This window comes from Alnus glutinosa, chromosome 1 (assembly GCF_958979055.1).
Source record: "Alnus glutinosa chromosome 1, dhAlnGlut1.1, whole genome shotgun sequence".
Lineage (NCBI taxonomy): Eukaryota > Viridiplantae > Streptophyta > Magnoliopsida > Fagales > Betulaceae > Alnus > Alnus glutinosa.
Window position 1 is genome coordinate 2,618,860 of NC_084886.1, and position 27,178 is coordinate 2,646,037.

The following is a 27,178-nucleotide window of genomic DNA, read 5'->3' on the forward strand; positions in this document are numbered from 1 at the left end:
CTGACAAGAGTACCAAGGATATGAACTATCTCTGTATTGATTTGACAGCGGAAAATAGTATAACAAGCATTACATAAAATGGAAAATTTAAAACTTTTTGCTAAATTACAACACAAGCCACTAATTTTCAATTCTAAATGGGCCTAAAATTCATTTAACTAGGCCCATTAATAAATCCCCACATGATTATAGGCTTTGACCCAAAGATTTGATTCATAATAAATAAAATTTCCCAAAAATCCTCCTATTATCTAATCACCAGCTGGGGTATCACAGATTACATACATATCGAAGGATTAGTTTTGAATAAAATGGGCTCGTGGTTAACTTGAAGGATAAAAGGAAAGTATCCAGTTAACCGCGGAGAAATTAACTTTGGGAATCATAACAAACAGATTGATGGAAAAAGTAATTGAGTTTGATGGCAGCCGGGTTGATGCTGGAATATGTTCATGTTTGAGCCGACCGAGCTTGGGCTTGTCAAAAAATCCACATAGATCTAAACTCTCAGCCCGGCTCAAAATTGTTTATATATATATATATATATATATAATGTTATTATTCACATCTATTTATCATATTTATTTTTCATATCGGTTGACGTGACATGTTTTAAGTAAGGGTGTGCAAAACCCGCCCCGCCCCGCAGAACACCAGATTTTCGATTTTTTTTTTTGCGGTTTAGGGTCCAAAAATGATATATCCGTGCCGGGCAGGTTGCGAGTTTAGAGTTTTAAAAAAACTGGGTCCCCGCCCCGCCTTGCCTTGCATCAATGGGAACAGTAAGAAAAGAAAAGAAAACCCTAGTCCCAGACTCCCCAAGTCCCCCACTTACCCAATTATCTAGCCCTAGCGCCACATGCACACTACTCCTTCGGCCTTCACTTCAACTTTCTTTCTTCCGTCTTCGAGTTCAAGCACCGCACTTCACTGTTCTTCTCTCTGCATCTTCACCTCTTCATCAACCTTCTTCAATCTTCACCTCTCCATTTTCTTCAGGTTTGCATTTGTAGGTATTATATGCTCTTTCTATTTCCTGTACAATATTTGTATATATGTATAGTTTATATTGAATCTCCATCTGAAGTTGGTCTTTTGATCTACTGCTTGTAGCAGATTGTGTGTATAGCTGCCCCGACCTGACCTGCGCGGATTGCCTCTTTTTTGTGCGGTTTGCAAGTTGAAAATCGTCAACCCGTAGGGGTGCAGGACGGGGGCAAAAAGGGCAAAAATCTGCCCCGCCCTGCCCCGTGTATACCCCTAGTTTTAAGTTACTTTTCACGTCAGTCACTTTTTTTTAAAAGAAAAAGAGGAAAACTACTTAAATCACACTATATCAGCCAGTGTGAAATAAGTGTAATTAAGAGTATTAGAATGAAGATTCATGTCTCTCTTGCGTCTTCTCAAAATTGATGTGGTTTTTAAAATTACCATTGGATCAAAATCTAATAGTGGTCTATCACAAATCTAATTGTGATTTTAAAAGCTACGTCAATTTTTGGAGAATACAAAGAATAAGTGGGTCCTCCTCCTAGCATTAATCGTGTGATAAATGAATGTGAAAAGTAATATTACTCTTTTCTTTTTGGCTTTGCTTGTGTCCAAATTCAATTGAATATAAGACAAAGTGTTTTATAACAGGCCATGAGAGACACGTCTTAATCTTAATATATATTGTTTGGACATAAATTAGCTACAAATACAAATCAGTCTAATAAAGTTACATGTTTATTTCCTATTGATGCTATTTAAAAAACATGTGAAAAGTACATGCTATTAAAATATAACATGTACTTCTTATATGCTAAGAGAAATATCACTTTATTATACTGGTGTGTGAAAATTAGACCCAATTGAATCCTTTCTCTTCCTTAGAGTTCTCTCTCTTTATGGGGTGGTTGAGAAGTAATTTTATTTTCAGCAGCATCGTTTTATATATATATATATAGAGAGAGAGAGAGAGAGAGAGAGAGGAACATTCTTGGTGATAGTGTTAAATATTGATTTAAAAAAGTGGGTAGCACAGCACAACGTATAATTGCAACCTTTAGGCAGTAGAATCTAATACCCAAATAAGAAAAAGTGTAGGAATTCTTCTCCCAACACATGTTGCAATTGTGAAACGATTCGCCACGGTGACAGGACACGACACGGTCCGCATTGCGCACACTCTGCCCGATATATAATATATAGTTCCTTGTTAACCCAAATATATGTTGGATCAGTGGTACTGCCTGGGGCCATGGTGGGGGCAACGCAACCTGCCTTCGGCTTTTGAGCCACAATTCAAAGCAACTCCTGGTTTACAAAAGGAAACGCGTTTGAGGATGCCCCATTGCTTTGCACCTCCTGCTTCAACCATTCTGCCAATCTCTAATAAAATGTCCCATGATTTCTTGTCTTCAGTCAAACATTATTTATACTCAGTGCATCTCAACTATGTTCGAGAAATTGTGTATCTCAACTATTCCACTAACCGAGACTTGGCTGATCAACTCTTTTTAGTTTCATGCCAATAACTAAACCACTCCATTTTTTTTTCCTGGAGGATAGATTTGAGCCACTACAAGTGGTAAAGGTTGGGTTTGGCCACTCCCTTTTTTTTATTCTTTTTTTTTTTAGGGTATTCCCGGTTTCTTATAGGCTGCAATGTACTTCGTTCGCTGAACGGCTGTCCTACCAAAGTGGTAATCGAACCTTTTGAGCGCAATATTGCCTTGCTAGGAAACTAATGATTAATCTCTAGCCCAATGCCCGACGTCACTCCAGGCGTTGGGCCTTAAATCATTAGCAGATAGTCAGAGGCCTGCAATGACCTCCTTTACACAACCTAGGTGGCTGGCTCCAAGAGGAAGGTAGCACTCAGGAGAATTCATACCTGGGATCAAATGGGAGAAAAGCCCTATATATTGTCGTAGACTCTAACCAATTGAGCTACCCTCTTGGGGTTTGGCCACCCATATTTGTTCATTTGAGATGGCTGAATTACTCGTTAGAGCCCATCTAGCCACCCATTAAATAATATTAATGTGGCATATGAAACACATGGTAATTGTTGATAGGTTTGACGTGGGCCATTCAGTTTTTGGACGAAAAATCAACAAAAGTTCCAACAAAGTTTATAATAAGATGTTCACCCACATGTACTATTTGTGACACTTTTTGCAAATTGAGGCGACTACTCTTGATAACTAGGTAAATCATGAATACTAAAAAAATATTCAACCATAATTTAAAATTCAAACGAAATCATGTCTTCTTACTGGCATACCCATTTATTTGTTAAAATATTGACCAAGAGCAATTCTATATATTATAGAAACAATTGGCTAAAAAAAATAAAAAATAAATACAGTATTTTCATGAATGTATTCTTTTTTATCATGTGGAGTGAAATTAATTGATCTATCCATCTATTTTTTTATTTTTATTTTTAAAAAAAAGAGACAGGGATAAACTTTCAACTGTGACTTATGGTCCTTTACCCGAAATCTCTTATAATCTATAGAGAAAAAAGTCGTAAGGTTCACTTGCTCTGGACAGATACAATTCGATAAGCCCGTCTCTCTCTCTCTCTCTGATAGTAGTACGCAACTTTTGAATTGTCTTTTGAAAGGACATGCAACTAGGGAAAATTTATGCATTTCATTTGCCTTGCTTATGGTTGTGGAGTTAATGATTGTTCAATGTCGCCTGGTAGGAAAATATACGAAAAAGGGGGTAGTATGGTATTAAGTCACAAACATAGAGAATGTCTCCGTGTGCTTGGAACCCAATATAGTAACCCTCCTTAAAAAAAGGTTGGTGGAGGGCAAGGAACCATCCCTTTCACTTACTTTTTGGGTCATAAAAAGGGAATCCTCATACATTCATAGGAAAAAGGGAGAACAATGGCCCATGAAACATGTGTAAGAGAATGGGGAACACAACAATATAGCCTACTGAGCTACTATATATTAAAAAAAATATCGAGTTTCTGAAAAGTGACCAATATAAAATATCAAATGATTTGGATAGTAGTGGAAAATGATGAATTGCCCAACAATCACTCCCACGTTACACAGTAAAAAGGAAGGGGTGACTGTTTTGCATATTCTACCTATCAAATGAGAAAAAACACCCATATAATCGTATTCGTATGGATCCAAATTGGCTGCAATCTCTTGTTTGAGGGGTCTTATAAAACAAACCTTTCACAATTGTATGTTTGGTTGTACCAAAAAAATAAACACAATTTTTTTTTAATTCTATGAGATCTCGATTCTATTTATATTGAATTTCTTGAGATTTATGAGGAATTTATTAGGAATATGTATTTTATATTCTGCTCTACATACATGCCAAATCCCATTTTATATAATCTTTACTTCTTCCTTTCTACTTGACATTATTTAAATTATAAAGTGACAGCAATCCTACTCCACTCCTGGATTGAAGAAAGTTGTTTTCAACAGGATATGGAAATTGATTTTATCATGTATAGTTCAAAAAATAGAACATTTGCAAATAGTACTGAAAGATAGATTTAAGTTAATTAGTTCAAGCATGTGGATACAAACTTTGGTAAGACTCGTATTTGGAAACGGGCTTGCAAGCGGAAAGTGTTTAACAACTTATAAACATGTGATTAATATTGCATTTAAGTCGTGTGAGAAAAATACACCTAATCAACGTCCACGACATCTCACCTTATCAATACTGATCCAATGGTACTAATGATCGACTTAATACTTTAATCCAACTTATAAATTGCTCATTTCATTCTATAACTCAACCACAAAATTGCAACTCATTAGAGACAGACAAGAGGTATAAAGAAACCCCAAGTCTGACTTTAAGCAGTTGCCTAAACAATATACAAAAATTACAAAGACACTTTGAAACATAAAGATACAAGAGAATAAACAAATAACCAAAAAAAATAACATTGCTAACATCAAAGAAGAAGACACAGCCTACTGAGGTGGCGCGTGCAAAACACACGCCATTCCCCGAGGCTTTCCAAACAACAAACATCCACCGCCAATTACCAACCACCATCAGCTATGCCGGCCTAAAATATACAGCGTGACCCACACGAGCCTGTCCATATAGAGATCCCCCCACGTGCATACCATGGGCAGGCAACAACGAGCTGCAAGTGTTAAAAGTTATCTGTGAGGTAAATGCCATCAATGCTAAAACTCATAGAACCAGTCGTTGGAGGAAGAGAGTGTACTCGATAGTCAAAAAGGATGTGCCAAAGATGTTTTAATTTAAGGTGTAACTGAAGGACACTTAGTTAGATAATAAATATTGAGAATGGGTTATGGAGGACGTGGGAGGGGGGAGACAACAGCATGCAAAGTATCGAAAACACAACTAAAATATGCTTTGAATACTGTCCTTGGAAGTCTCATGTTGGACCTTACTGGAAACTCCAGCGCACGTGTGTTGGTCTTGACTTGAAAGAGTCGAAACCCTTTACGCAGCGACCTTTTTTATTTTTTATTTTTTTGGAATTGTGATCAACTAATTAATAAAAATTTAATTAGGAGTGTTTTTTTCTTTTCTTTTAAATATAGCTTTGTTATTAATCACGATATCGACTAATTCTAGACGTCATGTTTATTTTTTTAAAAAGGGATAAATACCCCATTGGTACCTGAGTTTTACGTGTTTTTAAATTTAGTACCTCAGTTTTGTTTAGTATCATAGGTGGTACCTGAATTAAGGGTAAAAACCCATTTGGTACCTCTGTTAGATTTTCCGTCCAAATTTTAACGCCTCGCCAGCGGTTGACACGTGGCACTACATAAAAAAAAATTAAAAATTAAAAATTAAAATATTTAGAAAATGATTAAAAATAATAAAATTTTAAAAAAAAAATTAAAAAAAGAAAAAAGAAGAGGGGTGGCTGAGCCACCCCCTTGGCCGGTCTGTCCGGTCTGGGGTGGCCGAACCACCCCATAGGGGGTGGTTCGGCCACCCCACAGTTGAAAAAAAAAAAAAAAAAAAAAAAATTTGAAGGGTTTTGGCCCTAGGGGGTGGCCGAACCACCCCCTAGGGCCACAGGGGTGGTTCGGCCACCCCCAGACCGGCCGGACTGGGGGTGGCCGAACCACCCCTGTGGCCCTAGGGGGTGGTTCGGCCACCCCCATGGGCAAACCCTCAATTTTTTTTTGAAGGGTTTTGGCCCTAGGGGGTGGCCGAACCACCCCCTAGGGCCAAAACCCTTCAAATTTTTTTTTTTTTTTTTTTTTTTTCAACTGTGGGGTGGGGGGTGGTTCGGCCACCCCAGACCGGTCAGACCGGCCAAGGGGGTGGCTGGGCCACCTCCTTGGCCAAAATGGGGGTGGCCGGCCACCCCCATGGTGGCCAAGGGGGGTGGCTCAGCCACCCCTCTTCTTTTTTCTTTTTTTAATTTTCTTTTTTAAAATTTTATTATTTTTAATCATTTTTTAAAGATTTTAATTTTTAATTTTTAATTTTTTTTTATGTAGTGCCACGTGTCAACCTCAGCGGTTGACACGTGGCGAGGCGTTAAAATTTGGACGGAAAATCTAACAGAGGTACCAAATGGGTTTTTACCCTTAATTCAGGTACCACCTATGATACTAAAAAAAACTGAGGTACTAAATTTAAAAACACGTAAAACTCAGGTACCAATGGGGTATTTATCCCTTTTAAAAATGATATAACTTTTAAAATTATCATTTAATCTTTTGATAGATCACTTTTAAATTTTAGTCAAATAATGATTTAAAAAGTATATCAGTTTTAAAGGGATATAAGAAGAATATGAAGAATAAACTTAGCAAGTTCTCATTAAATACTCAATCAGTTGTTGGTTTACTCCATGTTTATTTTCATTTCAATTAAATACTCAATCAATCGGTTGTTGGTTTACTTGTTGAGAAATCGTTTGAGTCAAAAAAATGCGAATATTATTTAAGTATTAATTAAATGATTAAATTTATAATTTTTTTTATCAACTTCTAGCTTTTAAACTAATTAGTTATTTAACAACGCCGCTAAATGTAGAGATATGTTTGCTAATATGTTTTGAATGATGTATTTTATTTTTTATTTAAAAAAGTGTATTGATGTGCAGTAAATATGAAAGCAGATTATTTTTAATGTTTTTATTTTTCGGGGGGAAGGGGGAGGGAGGGGATTTGTTAATTTTTTAGTTTTGAGGAAAAAAATCATTCCACTGCACTTTGATATTTGTCTTTTTGAACAAGATAATTAAGTACAAAAAAGAAAAGAAAAATAAAATATCGCAATTCAGATATTTGCCTTGAACAAGATAAGTACGTAAAAAGAAAAAGAAAAAAAAAAAAAAACAAAAAAAAGGTATCGCAATTCAGACATTCAAGAAAAGTAGTAAACTGAAATTCGAAATGAAATATAAGAATAATAATGTTAGAAGATAAGTACAGCCGTGCACAGAAATATTCAATTTTTTTTTTTTTTTTAAAAAAAATAAATTCAACTTTAATTCATTCACAAGAACATGTTACTCTTAAACAATAAACCTAAAAACTGATATAGCTGAGCTAAAACAGTAATCTTGCAGAAAATGAGAAAATTTTTAATTCTAAAGAAATTAAAAATTTTCCAGCTCTATATATCTATCTTGGACAAAGCCAAAGACTTGTATGTACAAAACGGACTAAGAATCAAAACGGTGTTGATTAAGGGCTTGATCCTTTGCAGAGTTTTCAACCTTGTCAAGATTAACAATCTTTTTGTACGGGTTGAGATGTGGACACCGATCTAAAAAGAGAAAGAACAACCCCTTGCAGGAGTTGAAGTGGGACTGGCTCTATTATAAACAGAACAAAATTTCTATAGAAAGGATCTAACTTAAAAAAATAAATAAATAAATAAAATGTAAAGCGAACTGGGCATAAACTTTAAAAAAATGTAATATATATACGTATTTTATTAAATTTTTGAATTTGATTAAAAGAACGCATACCCTAGCCATTATCATCCTTCCACAGTTCCACTACCACTTAATCATAGAACAATTATTATTATTTTGTTCTATTTCTATTATTACAATTATTACAATTCAAGTTTACAGAAAAACCAGCTTATCAAGTTATGTATGCGGTTTAAAACGACAAGACCAAAAATAGTTCAGATTTCAAGCTGAAATTGTGTGGCGCAATGAAAATATTAGATTAGAGTGGCCGGGGAAGAATCCTTTTAAATGACTGGTGAGGTTATCAAACAAAATCTTCTAAATTTAAACCCTCCTAACTTGTCATGATCAGCTAAACAACATGAATTCTTTCCGTTTGAAATTAGTGAGTTAAAGATTAAGTAAATAGATTGAATTATGATTGATTAATATAATTTCATATTAATGTCTTGTGACGATTCAAACTTGACAAACAATATTTAAAGCTGATAATTTTTTACACAATTTATAAATTTATACAAACTCAACATAAAAGTAAGAGTTAAGATTAAAGAATTTAACGCATTTAATTAGAAAAATTGAATCAAAATTAACTTATATAATTTTATAATCATATTGAAATATAATTTAGGCCTATCCGCTAACATAAATTACCACATTTAATTATTATTTTATTAAGTTACACTTGCGAAAAATAAAAAATAAATAAAAAAAATAAATAAAAAAAAAAAAGAAAGAAAAGAGAAAAGAAAAGAAAGGGCGGTTAAACCAGCATCTTTGCACTTCCACCTATTGCTTTGAATAGGGTTATAGTCCCTAATGTACTGCCAAATTTTGAGTGGGAGACGTACTTGTGGGTGTTTTTAATAGTCAACATAATTACCCAGTCCATCCTTATCAACGTTTCTTTAAGCCTAAGAGCCTTACAGTAACTGTTGGATAATAGAAAAAAAGGAGAGAAAAAAAAAAACGAGACAAAATGGCGGGTTTAATGTTTGTTAAGAGTAAGGTAAAAAAAAAATAAAAAAATATTAACAAATAATTCAAACATAAAACTCTCTAAAAACTAGTAAAAAAAAAAAAACTAAAAAAAAGAAAAGAAAACTTGATCGACTCTAGCATGGAGCCAAACAAGATTAAGATTTTGCGAATTGGGGGTTCTGAAAATAATAGACGAAGAAGAGGAAAAGTCGGACAAAGGAAATTAAAAGCGGGTACACCAAATCAAGCATTACGAGTAGTCAAAATAGCAACATGAAAAAGTTAGTACCATGCACCAGCTCCAGAGGGCAATTATTACCCTCCGGTCTTAGCATACTCTCAGAGCGTACTATTAAGCCACATCCTGGCCCCACCCATCGCCACGTGTACGGACCAGCTAACTTCGACTAACCCCTTCCCCTCCCCAATCAAACCGTAGAAACAGGATACAAATTTCAAGGACAAGTGGGTATTCCGTAATTTCATCACAATGTTAAGAACTTAAGATGGAAAAAGGACATTTTTAGCAACTTGGGGTTGAAGAGAAAGTGGAGAAAAAAAGGAAAGAGCCAAAGCCAGTAGTGTGGACTTGAAGAGAGACAGATAGACGGTCTCGTAGAGAGAGAAAAAGATTTTATTAGTGCTGTGATTACTGTTACTTGGGGAAGAGACTAGATGGAAAACAAACTAAGCGCCCGGTAAGCGGTAAAACAATCAGTACCCACCGGAAAACCACTCTCCAAATTGTCTTTCAGGTGGTTTTAGGAGCGGCGAGGATTTTTCGAAGCTCGCCATGGGAGAAACCGGGATTGTCCGGTTTCCGGGAAACCTAGACCCTAGGGCGCAAGAGTTCAGGCCTAGAAACCCTAACAACCAGGCCCAACTGGCCCTCTTCAGGCCACTGCAGCAGGCGGTGCCCCAGGTGTACTACCCGTACGCAGCGAGCGAGGTGCAAGTGCAAGTGCAGCTGGTGCCGTTTTGCGAGGCTGCCGTTGGATACGGGTGCCAGGTGGCAGCAGCACCCCCGGCGTACGTTAGCGCCCCGGGGGTGAGGGTTCAGGCGGCGGTTCCGGCTCCGTCTTCAGCGGCGACGCGAACGCTGGTGCTGAGTTCGGTGCCGTGTGACGTCAGCGAGGGGACGGTGAGGCGGGAGCTGGAGGGGTTTGGGGAGGTCAGGGGGGTCCAGATGGAGCGAATCCGGGAGGGGATTGTGATCGTCCATTTCTACGATTTGAGGCATGCAGAGGAGGCCCTCAGTGCCATTCGTGACCAGCACATGCAACAACAGACCAGGCTCAGGAACCACTACTACACTAGCTGTTCAACCACAGCTTTGTCCCCACTGCCCCCGCCGGCGCGTGGGCTTATTGCTGGCCGGACCGTCTGGGCCCAGTTCAGCATCCCGTCGCCCACCTACGCCGTTTGGGAGGGACACAACCAGGGCACCATCGTCATCTTCAATTTGGACTCCCAAGTCTCCAAAGCCGCTCTAAAAGAAATCTTCGAAACTTTCGGTAGGTAAATTTTTGCTTTTGCTCTCTTAAGAGATCTGAAGGCTTTTTCAAGGAGTTGTTTTGTAGTTATTGTTTTGTGGGGCTAAGGCTTTATCCAAGGTTGCGGTATTTATTATATTGGGTTGATTTAGGCCCGGTGAAAGAATTGAGAGAGACACCATTGAAGAAGCACCAGAGGTTCGTGGAGTTCTACGATGTGAGAGACGCGGCCAAGGCTCTCGGAGAAATGAACGGCAAAGAAATTCACGGCAAGCCGGTCGTTATAGAGTTCAGTCGACCCGGTGGTCATAGCAGGAAGTTCTTCAACGCGCCAAGCCCAGCGTTCTCGGCAAACTTCCATCACACGAAATCTCCGAGATACCCTCCAGTCCTATCGCCGCCAACTCCTCCTCCGCCGCCGCCGCCTCCTTTACACCGGAAATTATCGGGACGGCTCGGTCCAAACGTGTCTCGTTCACATCTCTCTCAAACACAGTTTTCCATAAAGAAATCGAGTTTCAGTAAGGGAAGCCCCAAGAGCGCAAATCTTGAAGCCGAAGTGGCTTCGATGAGTCTGGGTGGCGACGTTGCGAATGGAATTGAAGAGAAGGAAACGAATGGGCCTCCGAAGAGGAACGCAAAGAAGTGCCCAAGCAATAACTCCGCAGTGGCTGGAAAGCAGCCTAAGAGTAGTAGGCCGTGGAAAGGTAGACAAGCAAAGAAGTTCGATAGCCGTTTTCTAATAAACGAGGATGCCATATTGGAACCCAATTGCAGAGATTCCAGAACCACTGTCATGATCAAGAACATACCAAACAAGTACAGGTCGGTCGGTCGTTCTTCTTCTGTGTTCTATTACTTCATTCTTTCCCACTCCTTGGCATATGTTATTGAGAATAATATTCGTGCGGGTATTGTTATTTTTTGTTCAAATATATTGTTTTAACTTGTTTTGCAGTCAGAAGCTGCTCTTGAACATGCTGGACAACCACTGTATCCACTGCAACGAGCAGATTGCCGACGGCGATGTCCAGCCTTTGTCCTCCTACGATTTTGTCTATCTGCCCATTGATTTCAAGTAATCTATCTACCTGCTATTCCTTTAATCAATATTATGCTTTAAATATAATTTATTTGAAGCTTTGATCCCATATATATGTCATGGTATAATCATTGAATGAGTTACTAATATGGATGGCATACGTTTATTTTGCTTGAAACGTTTCGTGGAAGCAGCAACAAGTGCAATGTGGGATATGGATTCGTGAACATGACGTCCCCGCAGGCAACCTGGAGGCTTTACAAGGCCTTTCACCTTCAACATTGGGAGGTCTTCAACTCCAGAAAAATTTGTGAAGTTACATATGCAAGAGTTCAGGTATTTCCGTTTCCTTGAAGGTGCTCCTTTTCTCCCCCTAAAATACTGAACATTTTGTCCTACTCATCTAAAAAATATATATATTTTTTCCGTCTACTTTTCTGAATCAATTTAAAAACAAAAGGGATTGGAAGCGTTGAAGGAGCATTTCAAGAACTCGAAGTTCCCGTGCGAGATGGACCACTACCTACCAGTGGTGTTTTCACCACCTCGAGACGGGAGGCAACTGACGGAGCCTCTCCCCATAGTTGGCCAGAACAAGCAGCCCATCTCCATTGGTCTCTCTAGTCCAAAAGCTGATGAGATGGACGGTCACGATACGCTAGGAGATGACGGCAAAAATGTCCAAGACTGTGACGACGCTGACCAATACCAATGCGACGTACTGATGATACACATGGCTGCCAGTAGCAACAGCAACAGCGACCCAAACGTCGGCGTTGCCGTCAACAGTGATGATGATTATGGAGATGATCAAGACAGAGAAAAATAAATTCACATATCATGTCTCATTTATTTTTGCTGCACGGAACTGGCTGCACCCCCACCCCACCCCCAATAGGTGGTCGTTGAGCACCGAGCCATCCTTAGATAGGCCACCCATCAGCCTGCCTTTGTGTCATTCTCAGGTTGTGACCTGACTACCATCACTTCCATTTACTCTCTCTCTCTCTCTCCCTCTCTCTCTGCAAGGAGATGCTAGTGTTTTTTGTTTTTTTTAATAGCTTTGGTACCAAAATTGTAATTCAGAAAAAGAAAAAAAAAAAAGAATGTAGCTTTTGTTACATGGAATTTAGATTATATTTGACAATGGGATAATCAGTTTTCTTTGTTTTCTTCTTTTTTTCTTGTTAAATATGTTGTATATATACATTGGAAATGTTGAAGATTCTTTTAATTCTCTTCAATGAGAGAATTTCTTCTCGATATTTTCTGTGTAAACTTTCGGAGATGAGAGGGACGGACGGACCATTGGATAAAGAGGAGCCACCTCTTTCGCCGATATATGGGCACGCAGGTGGTTGCCATCCAGCAGTTGTACGTCCCTTTTGCGCTTTTTGGCTAACTTGCACTGTTCTTGGCAGGTCCGACCTATCTATGCTTTTTATAGGAAAGTATGGATTATATGTAACATCCAATTTCGGTGTTTTTATTTTCTGTTTAATTATGTGATTTATTGTTAGCAGCATAAATGGATCCGAAGTTGCAAATTTGTGTGCTAGAAATATCATTACCATAAACACTCACGTGTCCCAGTGCAATGATATCCAATATTGCACCAGATCTCTCTCTCTCTCTCTCTCTCTCTCTCTCTCTCTATATATATATATATATAGATATATATATTACAATATTTTATTTGCTTTAGAGTTATGATATCTTTTGGTGTAGAATTCAAATAATTAATCATAAAAAAATATATTTCAAAGAGTGTTGGTTGATTGCTTTGAGTAGAGTGGAATTAATCCCACTATGTTTGTTAGATTATTAATTTTTTCTTTTATTTTCTGTTCTTAAAACAAAAATATTAACAAATAACTTTAAATACAAAACACTGAAATATATCTGCGTCGCATCGCAACACGAAATAAGGACAATGCAGTTATGTTTCTTGAGAAGCTTCATTACAGGAGCTGTTTCTTTCTTATCTGTAATTTTTATTATTATTATTATTATTTTTTTGATGAATTTCTTAACTGTAATTTGCCATTACGTTAATTAGGAATTGATAATTTGGGCCATGTTGGTTTGGAAGCTGGAATTCCAATTACTCATCTATAATATCGTGCAGAAATTTCTTTCTTTTTTCTCATGATCTCTTCGGATTCAATATTCTCTGTGCCTTTTTACACTTCCCACAATGTTTACGCGGCCTGAGACTCTGAGAGAGTGCCATGTTTGAAACTGATATATAACTGAAGTTACACTAGGTACGTAGGTTAACCAAGTCTTAATGTATTCTTCATATTGATTAAACTGAATAAATCATAATATTAATGTTTTCTTCGTATTGATTAACGTATGTTACACTAAGTAGGTTAACCAAGGTTAATCAATTGATTATATTATTTTAGTTGATGTTATTGCCATTGTTATTGTCGTATTCATCAATTATATCAATTATAGATGAATGGTGGATGGAGGAATGCTCTTCTTACATCCAGTCTATTGTACTTGCTGAGCAAGTTTCATCTTCCTGATTTATGAGAATCATTATTTCCTTAATAAAAAAAAAAAAAACTCTTTTAGGGAAAGTTTGACTTCTTAGAAATAATTAAAATATAGTTTGACAATTAAATTCGAATATTAAAGAGTTCGCATGTGTATATGTGCATAATATATGGTTATTCTGTCTCCAAGAAGTAGTTGAATCGGTTGGAGACCACGTCTTATGAAGCGGAAGTCACTAGTTCGAATCATCGTTTCCTTCTTGCGTGGACACGTAAAATACAAATATATATATATTTGGTTATTCTAAATTTAATGAAAACTAAATATTCATTTACTTTTCAAAAATATGTGACTTTCGCATATGTTCAAATCTCAATATCAAATCAAAGATTAGAACTCGCAATTATTGCTTGCTCATTTTTTCGATTGGAGAGAGATAATTGCATAGCAAAAATATACCCAAAGTAACAATATTAAAAAATAGAAAATAGAAAGTTTCATTTGAGAAATTTATAATTTCGAGTAACAAACTAACAATAATTACTTAAAATGATGGTATTTATCTTTCGCTGAAGACTAGATTCAGTGTTTATGGTTTTGAAGATAATAGTAATCGACCATGTGCTTCGAATAGAGAGCACTTCCTATTATAATTTATTTTTTATTCATAACTAAAATAACTGTTTAATTTGTTTCTCGTGTGTGTATATACATTAAATTATTATTATTTTCATAAAAATACACATTTATTTACGTTTGTGATGGGATAATATTTCAAGTGTAGTATATATTATTATTTTACAAGACTCATTTTGTTGATTTGATCTGTTAATGTTTTTTGAGATTGGATATAGTCTTTTCTTTAAGGCATGTGTGATAGACGGAAGGGTCATTTTAGTGACAACACAATTTTTTTTTTATTGGAATTGAATCAAAATTTTTAAATTATTCAAAATTTATAATAAATCAATAATAATAATAATTTTTTATAAAAAGCTTCAAAACATAAATTATAGTAGTCACATCAACCTTAAAGCCTCTTATGATGGACTCCTTAAGAGCTTTGTGGGTCGTGTCACGTGTGATCGCCCCCAACAACGTTTGGAGGTGGTTGCGACCACTCTCATTATTCTGTTACGGTGGCAGGTCCTAGAGGTGGTCGGCCACTTATATAATGTTTTGATTTTTTTATTTGTTATAAAGTTGAAGTTTAAAAAAAAAAAAAAGGAAGAAAAAGAAAAGAGAAGAAGAAAGAGTTAAAAACTTATTATGTTCTCCAATAAATTGCCACTTCTCTATTTTTTTTTTTAGAAGAATAGTTATTTCTTTAAGAGAAATATGCAACCAATAGTCACTATGAAATCATTAAAAAAAATAGAGAGGATTAATATGATCATTAATAAAGGATTTCGTATAGATTTTTTATAGTTGGAGTGGAATTGCGAGAAATTACTCGAGAGAGAGAGAGAGAGAGAGAGAGAGAGAGAGAGAGAGAGAAAAAAGAGAAGAGAAGCCATGTGAATTGCTGACAGGTAAGAATCTAATGCCACGTAGGACAAGGTACTGATTTGGCAATAGATGTGGCTGTAGAGGCATTGACTCTGAAACCCGTACCACCACGGGTGCAGAGCCTAAAGGCTAAAAGCTCCCCCTCTATTCCTCTCTTTAGCAGAGGCAGAGTCACTTTCTTGCTCACCCGCTTCACAGCAGCGAGCATACACACAGCACTACAACTCCTTTTTGTTTGTCACACTATCTGTCCAGCGAGAGAGAGGTCAGCCCACATCCCCACCTCCACCCCCCCACACAGTCCACCCCTTCTGAGTCCTCTCTCTGCGCCCTTTCTATCCTTTCTCACTTCCCATTTAATGCTCCCTTCTGTAGCTCTTCCCTCATCTGTCAGCGTCCTGCGTCTTTTCTTTTCATTTTTTTTGGCTCCTTTCCCTGATGTTCTGGGGTTTTGACACGTGGGGCCACCTGATTACTTCCATTTCATGATGGATCCAACCATCCAGGTCTTTCGTAATGTTGGTTTTTTTTGGTGTTTTGGCCCAGCTCAAACCTCGTATGGTTGGTGTCAATGCTGACAGTTGCTGTGTATGACCAAGTCATGCACGACAAATACAAGTCCTCTTAAATATAATACACGATCGCTACAAATACAAAGATACACAAAATCAACATAGATTCACGAAGTAACAGCCAACAGGATCGGGGCTGGGCTGGGACAACCTAGTGAGATTTCGCAAATTTCAAATTACTGTAACTAGCTACCTAGCTACCTCCTAGCTATGGCTGTAGTCGTTCGTAAGAGATAAACCTCGACTGAACTGGCCGGTATAAATGATTGTTGGTATAACAGAATAATGATAGTCTAACATTGCTTTTAGGAAATTATCAAGTGTTTGGATTATTATAATTAGGGCGGATAATTTTTTATACAATTCAAAGAAACTAATGAATTAAGGTTGTTGAATGTGGTTTGATCAATTTAATTAAATGGGTTGAATTAATTTTTTTTTTTTTTTTAAAAAAAAAATTAGTAGATTGACAATGTCACGTTAACATAGTATGATAGTGATGTTGCATATAACAATACCTTTACAACTTTTATTATAATTTTCTTACAAATTTACGTCACGTGAAAGTCTTTAATTTAGCAACTACCATAATAAGTGTCATGTGAATTATTATGTCAGAAATAGTGATACATTATTACCTTAAGACACAACTCCTAATCATCTTTGTTCACATGACAATTTTTACTTTTACATAAATTTTTAATCTAGTATGTTAAAGTGACATTTGTCCTTCAAAAAATGTGATTATCAAGTATATTTTTAATAAAATTAACCGTGCAAATCATTGGATTAAATTAAGGTTACATGAGTCATGCGTATAAGATTAGACCATCATTGGATGCTCTAGCTAGCGACTTTAATAGGAGAACAAATTATTATAAGTACATTAATAATAAGTACATCAGAAACAAATTACAAACGACAACAACTACATGAAACAGAAAAATAGGAGAACAAAAACAAGCTTAACAACTCAAAAATTCAAGCTAAATAATAGACAACAAACACTAGTTGAAAATCACAGCCAATGAAAACTGCAGCTCAGTGTGATGAGTAAAACCATCTAGAATGAGAGAACTCTTAAAAATTTAGATATAGACCAGCTTAAAAAAAAAAAATAATAATAAATAAATAAATAAATAAATCCTAAGAGAGTAAGATTAAAAAGAAGAAGGGGGGATTGGGGAAGAAAAGCAAGTAATTGTCCATGGAGGGTGACGCATGTTTGTGACAATAATTAGAGGCCGACAAAGATACGAAAATAAGGACATGATGAAACACTAGAGCGCAACAGCGAAACTCACCGACAGCACAACACAACACAACATGAATTGAATGCCCGGCCATAACTATCAAGCCTAACAAATCTTTGCATTAACGGGATTCTTTGTCCTTTCCCTCGTGTTGGGTTGTGTTTTATATTCCTTGAAGATGTTTTCCGATATAAATTTTGTATTGGGAGGTACTTGGGTTTTTTTTGTCTGGTTATTGTTTTAGTTTAGGCGTTTAGGAATTCCTTTGACCGGGAACAGGGAAAAACCGTTGAGTGGTCAAAAATTAGGGTGGGGGCAAGCAGCAACTGCTCAGCCCACTGTGGAAACTGTGGCGTGCGTGTTCTTTTTGAGCTAATCAAGGCCACACGGTTGGCCACTTGGACTCATCTCCTTAAAATAATTACCACCATTTCTTTGAAACCCAATAAAAAAGAGAAATATATGTAACATTCTTGGATAGGGGGAGAGCTTTGGAAAAACCATTTGTACGGCTGCTTGTCTTCTTTTGGGCGATACTGTATCTGTATTTCAATCACCTATTTATTTTTATATATTTATTTATTATGAATTGAGCCTTGTTTGTTTTGTGAAATTTTTGAGAGGTATTTTCCATTTTAGGTTTTGAAAGGGGTTTTTTGAGAAAGTGAAAATATAAAAGAATTTTCAATGGGTGTTACATTTGAATAAAAAAATAAAAAATAGTCTATGGGGGTTCACAAAAGAAAACTCATTTGGAAAATTCGAAAGTATATATTTTTAAAAAGAAAAAATTGATATGCCTTTTTAAAAATATATAAAGAAAAAGGTTGGTCTTTTATGGGTGGTGGTCACCATCCATTGTTTGTGAGGGACAGGGCCACCAGATAAATTACTAACCATCGTAGTGGTTGCCATACAAATCAAACAGCCATTGCAGAGCTGTCAAATAATTTAAATTTCGTCCTCAAGGAGTAGTTCAATCGGCTGGAGATCAAGCTTCATGAAGCGGAGGTCACTAGTTCTAATCTTCCCTCCCCCTCTTGTATGGACATGTAAATTTAAACTCCCACCGTTGAGCTGCCAAATATACTCGTGGCCACCATTGAGGTTACAATGCATATGCAATGGCCACCATGAGACCGTTAGATAGGTCTCGCGACCACCACAAGACTTTCATTATCTACCAAAATTGTTATTTTTTTTGTCTGAAAATTGTAAAGTACTTTTGAAAATTCTGTTAAACATCCTTAAGAGGCATAATCAAGAATAGATGTGGACACCACTGTGATCTATATTGAATGCTAGAAGCCTTAAATCATTTGGGCCTAAAGTGTGCACTAATTACTTCTCACTTAAGGTAATATCGGTTTATATAACCAAGGTCCAAGACCTACAACATGTACTTCTAGAAATGTAGGTCTTGGTTATATAAACTGTTATGGTGTGTGATCAATGAATAATCAGGCTCTCTTATGGGCCAAGTGAATCAAACTTCTACATTTTCAGTAAAGCCATCAAGGAATATTTGTAAACAGGAAAGCAAGATGTAATTTCTTTGTATGTTTGAGGAATTAATAGACATCTTGTCCATAGCATCAAGTTAAGATAAATTTATGACCGAATGATCCTCAGCCCAACAGCAGCCAAGCTTTAGCACTCATAATTAAGACCCAGCTTGATTGGTCTTTTGGGCTTAAACTGCATGATCCTAAATTCATCTCTCCGTCTCTCTCTCTCTCAACAAACAGAAGAAAACGGTTTGATCAAAAGCCATAAGAGGAGTGCAGCGAGTGCTATATATATTTCTAAGTGTTTAATTTTTTACGTGACAATAAAAATCATAATAAAATGAAATAACAAATAAAAGTAAATGTAGCATTAGAAGATGATGATTCTTATTGTCACATCAGAAAGTAAGCACTACCCAACATTGATAGTGCCTCGTAGGTTTACGTAAACAAAGAGTCACAAGATAAAGATCCGGTGAAATATTCTTCTACAAATAAGATAAGGGATGTGAGCGCAAGGGAGGGTCTTATTTGTTTGGACAAGTATTTAGACAGTTTGAATTATCTGAGCACTTGCTGAGCAGATGGAGCCTTTTTATGCACTTACATACTCTTGTCTGATTGTAATTCAATAGGACACGGGTATTGCATCAAATTTTAATTCCTCACGGGGCTATGTACCATTACTTGGAATTCTTTTTTTTTTTTTTTTTTATTTTTATTTCAACGACAAATTAGGCTTATCAAACGTACATTTTATTATAGGATGATTTTTTTTTTATTTAAATTAGAATAGAAAAAATTTATATAATTTAGTCTATTAAATTAACACATGCTTAAAATACATGCAAAAATTTTGTGCATTTTGAAACATAACAATTTTTATTTTTTATTTTTAAAATAAAAAAACTTGATTGACAGCAACATTCTGGATCCTGTTCCCACTGAAACAGAGCTAGTAGCACCTTTACATGATATGTGTCATTGTGTCTCATACTTTTGTTTTTCATAGGATTCTTTCTAGGTGAGCGGAAACTTACACACGTAGTCAAGTACCTAGCTACTAGCTAGAACAGAGAACCAACTAGGTCCTTGAAAATGTAGCTTTGCTAGTAAGAGAATCTTCAAGAAAATAGGTAAATAGTATATCACAGTAAAAAGAAAAAGAAAAAAAAAATTATTCCTTCCAGTGTAAATAATTAATAGACTCTAGAGTTTTTTAAATGCAAGTAGAATAAAAAATGTATTAGTAGAAATATGAAAAAAATAATAATTTAAAAAAAAAGAGTTTGACTTTTTCAATATCTTTAACTATTATTATTGAACTAGCTGTAGCAAAAGTGTAAATGTGACATGACCGATGGACCTCTTTGTATTTATTACCTTGGTTGCCTCACCGAGCTAAATATTGAAATATCATGTGAAATTATTGATTATTTTAAAATTTGGAATTAAAAGGGAGAGAAATTTAATTAATACTTTATCAAATTGGGTCTTAGCTAACCAGTTTTCAAACCTGCAGTTCAAGCATCAAGGAGCAGAAGCTTTTATTGTCATCCAAACAAATACATAAACGACACAGCTTTTATGGTTTTCCTGTGTCGACAAACAAACCAGACCACAAGCTTGGCTACAGAATCTACTGAAACATGAATGACGACGCTCAGAGCTCATCGTTGAAGGAGGTTCTTTTGGTGTTGGTTGAGGAAGTTTTGATGGGGTAAGAGGCCTCCATGGCTATACCACACAGTCCCTCTTCTGCATCAACTCCACGTTGCACCCTGAAGTAACCCTTCTCTCCCCATTCGGGTCCCCAGGAGTTCTTCACTATCCAGTAATTCGTTCCATCCTGAGTTGCTCCATAGCCCACAATCGCCACCCCGTGATTCAGCTCTGTGCCACAATCTCCGTTGAATACTCCCTGCAGTACTCATATTCCATTTTTCATTAGTGATTAATTATGTATTTATACATATTTTGTGTCAGTCAATAGTGATTACTTGTTTATAAATGAAACGTCTTTAGCTATAAGGGTAGAGTTTTCCTTCAAACTGGTCGGGGTCGAGGAAATTCTTTTAACACTGTTTTATCCTGGTTTAGGGTTTAGACATGAGACATGAACTCTTGCGTGTGTCTGTTTTCATACCACGTTAAATCTATCCAGAAAGTTTAAAGTTGATATGAAAACATAAGTTTAATGATTTAATTAATATTTTAACAAAACTTGCCTCCGAGTAGAATTGAAAATCCTTGCCACCAGCATCAATTGCAACAGATACAGGCTGGTTTGCAACAGCTTTCATCAAGGCATTTTCATCATTTTCCGGAACACTCTCATGTCCATCAATTTGCACCAATGGAGAATTCATCTGCAAAGCATGAACGGAAGTACATACTCATATATATATATATATATACTCTGTTTTTTGCATGCACAAAAGTTTAATAGATTAGTCACGTTGCAGTTTTTTCACCTTGGATGAGTCACATGACCCACCTAGGGCTTGGTAGGGGTAATTCTTCTCTGCTGTCAACCCACCAGTTTGCTTAATGAATTCAAATGCATTTTCCATGAATCCTCCATCACAACCTTGATCTTCAGTATCGCAATCAACCAGCTCTTGCTCTGACAGGGAGACTAACTCGTTTGTTTTGATTTTGTTGATGCCCTCCACTGCAACTACACTTGAAAATGCCCAGCAGCTACCTATAATACATCAACAGTTTTGAGTGATTTCTCAGCATCTCATGATGGGATCCTGATAAAAATTAATATATATTGAAAAGACATGAACACATATACATATATATAGTCACAACTTGGAAGAAAAACTTGCCACATTTGCCTTGGTCCTTGACACCCGTGACTGCTCCTTGTTTCCTCCAATCAACAGAGGATGGAAGATTGTCGGTCTTCTCATGCATGAAACTGCCGGTCCCTCGTCGGCTACCTCGGAACATCCTGTAGTGGCTAACCTTTGAACCGGCATAGGAGCTTGCAAACTCATGGTTGGTCATATCCGCAAACTTATTCAGTTTCAGCTTGTACGGCTTATTCATATTGTTCACCTTGTGAACATGCTTCACATTCTCCTTGAACACATTGAAACGCTTATGCTTCTCCTGCAGGTCCTGAGAAACGGTGTGGTGGCTCCTCCACCTCTCATACAAGTCCCAGAGTCTCTCTTCTGAAGCCAAGTCCTCCTCTTGGAAGTCAAAGCTCTTGGCAAGCCCCAAAAGCAGAGCTAATGAAAGAGCAACCAATAAAATCTTCCCCATATCCATGATGTAGATGAAGCTGTTTGATATGGTCGAGCAATTCAACCACGACCTTATATACAAATACAAATACCGGTCGGCTTCCTTGCTCTTTAGAGCTTTAACCAGAAAATATGGGGGAAAGGGGGTTCTTTTTAGAGGTGGATTTGGATATATTTGGAACCACGTTATCTTGGTTAACTTGCTTATAGAAGGTGAGGAGTTGGTTGTGTTGGTAGAGGCTCCAAGACACGATTTCTTGCAAGTGAGGAGATAAAGGTGCCCAAAACTGCCCTGTCTTTTGCTCAAAACTGAAAACTTTTTCAGAAGGCTGCTAAACGGATTGAAATCTGTTCACCCAAATCACTGCTTTCGGTATGAATGAGATCAAACCCCACACATCCATGGACATATCAAATATGGCGTGCTTTTGATAAAGCCAAATTATCCAAATTTCCCTCAAGATCATGCATCAGAGAATGGCATAGGCAGGCCGCGTGGCCTATACATATCAGTCACCTATATTTTTTATCTGTGATTCCATTGGGAGAGTTGAAGCCATTCTATTAACGAAGGAAAAACTTTATTTATTCTCCGAACCGTTATGACTTCAACAATGTTTTTTCAAAAATTCAAAAATTTGCAATGTATATCAATCCTTTCCAATAACCTCATCTGTTCGAATCTTTTATTAAATCATAACGGAAGAAGCAAAAATAACTAAAATACCCCGTTCATAAAATAATTTTTTTTTAAAAAAAAAAAAAACTTGAAAAACTCCCATTGCAAACTTTCCATTTTGTTTTGTTTTGATTTTTTTTTTTTTTTTTTTTTTTTTTAAAAAAAATTTATAAATTAATACTCTATTTGTATTTTTATAAATTTTACAAAGGTATAAAAGACATTTTACTTGTTAGCAATTTGAATTAGCAAAAAACCCTAACAATAAGGGTGATTGAAAGGCATTGATACATTAGACATATACATTGCAAACTTTTGAAATTTGAATAGACATTGCAAAAGCCATATCAATTCGAGTTAAGTAAAGTTTTCCGATTAATGAAAATATGTAGGTACCATGTAGAACACATAGCCTTTATAGAACTTTCGTTTTGTCGAGGATATATACCTGCTACCTCTCTTTATCCACAACGGACTGTCTCTTAAAAGGATCAATATCGGGTGATTGTCATGCAGTCCTATGATTTATTAGGTACTCGCATACAAAAGAATGAACACATTTTACATGCGCGCGCAAACGAAGAAAAAAATAAAATAAAAATAGAGAATTTAATTTCCTACAAAATCAAATGGCACGCAAGCATCCTAATGTGGGTTACAATGAGAATTGAGAGGTCGGGGCAAGAAAACGGATCTACAAACAGCAGCTGATAAAAAAATTGCCATTTCATGAGAAGCATATATAATCTTAAATCTCAGAGGCTATCCTCAGCACTTAGAGCTCTATTTCATGTGAATGATATAAAAATGCCTTACCCTTTCCAATTCCCCGGAAACCTCTACTTCAATAGCAATGTCAGAATACATCAAATAAGTTTCTGCAAAGAAACAGTTAAATGTATAGAGTGTTGTAGAGATATGGTGGTGACCCATAAATACACCCTATTTCCTATAGTCACCTCTGAGTTCATATATTTTCAGTATCGGCATTGCAGCTATGTTTAGTCCATGTGCAATCTGAATTCAATACCACAACAATAATAATAACAAAATTTTTTGGACCGGAGTCATCTCCACATGCAGTAGAAGAAATTCCAGTTGAAAAAACACAGTAACTTTAAATATCCACCACATCCTTTTTGCTATTTGGGTGAACATAAACCAAAACATTCTTCTTTTAATTCTTAGCTTGCATAATAGAGTAAAACAGTTCCACATGTTCCACAAAATCACATGACAGAACATGCTACTAATGAAAAGAAACATAAGAACTTGCAATCACAGGATACACAGGAAACATAATGGCTGTAACAGAACTTTGAGAGCCTCCGCCATTGTCATCCTGCCAATTCTTCTGGGAAAGATATTGAACTTACAACTAATGGGAATCTACTGAATAGCATGGAAATGAGTTGTATCGCTGATGTCAAGGAAATCATCAAACAAGATTTATTTTTGTATGATTTGCTTTGAGGATGCAAGAGATCATTAAGGCAGAGTTTTGTTTAAAGGCTCTGGATGGAGGGAACAGGAGGGTTGCAGAGATCCCTATCAAAAAAATTAGGGAATAGAGATTTCCTGCTAAGTCTTGAATAAAATTAAAACCTAGCACTAATCTTGAGTAGATTCTGATCTCAACATTCTTACTCTCCTACTTAAGTCTTGAATTACCTAAACCCTAGTTTTTTTGGATGTCACTACACAGTAGTCCATAAAATAGAAAAATGCTAGACTTAGGTCTACAACTCTTTTACAACTTGTTGACATATGTCGGTATGTGATTGGAGCTAACTTAGTCGCTAAAAAAAAAAATTAACACCCTCCACCACATCAGCTACTAAAAAAAGAATTAACACCCTCCAATCATAAGTTGCAAAAGAGTTGTAGACCAGTTGTAGGTTGAGCATTACTCCATCAAATATTCTAGATTTTTTTGGCTTCAGTGTACTAGTGATTGTGACTTAGGGAGGATACTTTTAAATACAGCTAAGTTATCCCCCTCTGGTTTTCCATTAATAAAAATTATCTGTGCTTATAAATCAAAAAATCTTATTGACAGCCTTGGAAGAGTCGCTGCAGGGCCAGGAACGTTATGGAGCTGATTAAAAGAATCCATTAGTATTAAGAAAGTATCTCCGAGTCTAAACTGAAAGATGAGGCTGCACACCAAAGATCTAAACATGCTATGAATCAAAATAAATATATTATCATTTTTTTTTTTTTTTAAAAAAAAAGTGGCTATTATTTTGCAAACTTGTGTGGTTGAATGATAATCAATAGAAATACTCTTAACACTCCACCTTTGTCATCTATTCCACACATCACACTACATAGATATCGTATTCATGGAATATGAGTCAATTTTACTCCCCTAACTCTTTGGTTAAACTTCTAGAATACGCTTTAGTGAACATATAACAGACTACTTGAAAATAATGCACACACAACCATCCTAAATTCTAGACAGTTCTTTTACACCAAACATGACAACTTCCAAATACAATTCACAAAAAACACAAGCTAGCGAGTCAAAATCCGATCTTGCTTTTTTTTTTTTTTTTAATATATATATTTTATTTTATGAATGCTCAACAACAGAAGTTCATAGTTTACATCTACAATATTCAACAAGAAAAATGTGGTGCTCTCAATTTTAGAAGTACAAACACCATGAATGTTATAAAATTACTGCCTGTACTATGTTAAAATGAACTCATAGAAGATGCACTCATCAGATTACGCCAACTTCACTTCACATTCCAACACATGCAGAGAGACAGAAGAAGTCTTGGTTCATAAAACAGGTAAAATATAATTTGTTTACGCCACAGTCATCAGCTTAAAACAGATAACTTGATTATTATAATTCTATCAACTCTGCAACTTAAAAAATTAACGAAAAACAGGAACAACAGGAATTTAAGAGAAATGTGCCACCGGCATCACAGCACAACGCAACGGTCACGCGAGAGGGTCCCTATGTTTGGCTTGTTGCAATAGCTCCTCCCGGACTCTCTTGATCTCTGCTTCCTTCTCCAATCTCTCATTCTGTGACGAAAAAATTAGTAAATAAATAAACATATAAAGTGGTTAATGCAGCAGAACATTGTGTGTTTTCGAATTAGGATAAATCTAGAGAAACTTCAAACTCAACATTTACCACATCTCTAAATTGTTAAATCACCCAATATCCCAAAAGCTTAAGCTAATAACGTAGTGTTGATTTTAATTATTTAATTAATATTCTAACACTCTCCTCACCCGTGTGCTCAAACTCCCCTTAATAAGTGAGGCCAACACACGAAATATTTAATTAAAAATGGGGTGAATAACCTTGTTAAATAACCAATTCTCCCAAAAGCTTAAGCGGATAGAAAATTGTTGATTTTAATCATTTAATTGGTATTCTAACATAGATGATCCCTAATTTTTCCTTAATTCATTATATCTCACTAAGTTGTATGCTGAGCAACAAAATCTGAACCATAAGATTCTAAGAAGTCTGCCATAGATATAGAGACATCCTACAAATTTAGAGAATCACATATGTCAAACTATGAAATAATCATAATAAAAAAGAGTAATGCTATTCTTTTATTCTAAAAAATACAGGCCGCCCCTTGCCTTGAAAGAATTCACACGCGGCCACCAGCTTTCCAAAAATAAGGGGAGATCTGCTGCTTACTGATCACGGAAAGTGCTTTGGGTACTACGGACCCTTTGCCATCCATTGCAGCAGTAATACAAGTAGTTATAAGCAGCCAATTTTGTATTTTCGAAAAAACTCTAATTAGCATTATGGAAAGGAACGAATGCAGCAAAGCAGTAGATCTAGCTGAGCACACGGAAAAGTATAATCTCTAAGGTTTTCTCTCCATCTGACCTATAAATTGGGCGTTTAACCTAATCAAAGAGTTTCTAATTGGAAGTAACAAATAGCGGAGAAATGAACACAAAAGGTTAAAAGGCATTTAACCTTTTCGTCTTGGTGGAGAGCGATCCAGACGTGAAGCTTATCCATGGATTGCCAGAATAGGAAGGCTCCAAAGGTCATCGCGAAGTAGGTCGAGACTTTCACCATTTTCTTCTTCTTCTTCGTGTTCTTCTATGCTTCGAGAGATTTAGCTGAAAATTGAAAAGTTTATCTATTTGGGTATAGAGCGAGAGAGTTCGAGGGGAGGGTATAAGCTGTAACGCAGATAGTTGCTTACAGTGCATTCGGCTTTGCTGACGTACACGTGGCTAGAATTGAAGGGCTTTGCTAATGCCTTTTTAGCCAAAATAAAATAAAATAAAAATAAACCAAAAAAATAAAATAAAAACAAAAGCATTAACAAATGAGTAATGCTAGAATTACCATTAACTCTATCGCGTCTTTTCAAAATTAATGTAATTTTTAAAATTTTTATTAAATTAAAATTCAATAATGATCTAATTACAAATCTAATGGTAATTTTA

The 27,178-nt window shown here is 36.2% G+C and overlaps 3 protein-coding genes across 3 annotated transcripts; 1 reads left to right on the plus strand and 2 right to left on the minus strand.

The window, feature by feature from the left end:
* The first annotated feature begins 9,408 nt into the window (after positions 1–9,408).
* On the plus strand, positions 9,409–12,568 carry LOC133858397 (protein terminal ear1). The gene is made up of 5 exons (XM_062293862.1): positions 9,409–10,410; positions 10,542–11,214; positions 11,348–11,467; positions 11,626–11,767; positions 11,892–12,568. The coding sequence occupies exons 1-5, from the start codon at positions 9,690–9,692 to the stop codon at positions 12,258–12,260; spliced, it is 2,025 nt and encodes a 674-aa protein (XP_062149846.1). The 5' UTR covers positions 9,409–9,689; the 3' UTR covers positions 12,261–12,568.
* Positions 12,569–20,374: 7,806 nt separating this feature from the next.
* Positions 20,375–22,085, minus strand: LOC133858590 (vignain-like). The gene is made up of 4 exons (XM_062294068.1): positions 21,615–22,085; positions 21,256–21,484; positions 21,010–21,150; positions 20,375–20,702 (listed from the first exon to the last, which is right to left on the minus strand). The coding sequence occupies exons 1-4, from the start codon at positions 22,064–22,066 to the stop codon at positions 20,445–20,447; spliced, it is 1,080 nt and encodes a 359-aa protein (XP_062150052.1). The 5' UTR covers positions 22,067–22,085; the 3' UTR covers positions 20,375–20,444.
* A 3,371-nt stretch (positions 22,086–25,456) lies between these two features.
* On the minus strand, positions 25,457–26,885 carry LOC133858398 (uncharacterized). Its single transcript, XM_062293863.1, has 2 exons — positions 26,697–26,885; positions 25,457–25,768 (listed from the first exon to the last, which is right to left on the minus strand). The coding sequence occupies exons 1-2, from the start codon at positions 26,799–26,801 to the stop codon at positions 25,682–25,684; spliced, it is 192 nt and encodes a 63-aa protein (XP_062149847.1). The 5' UTR covers positions 26,802–26,885; the 3' UTR covers positions 25,457–25,681.
* Positions 26,886–27,178: the final 293 nt, after the last annotated feature.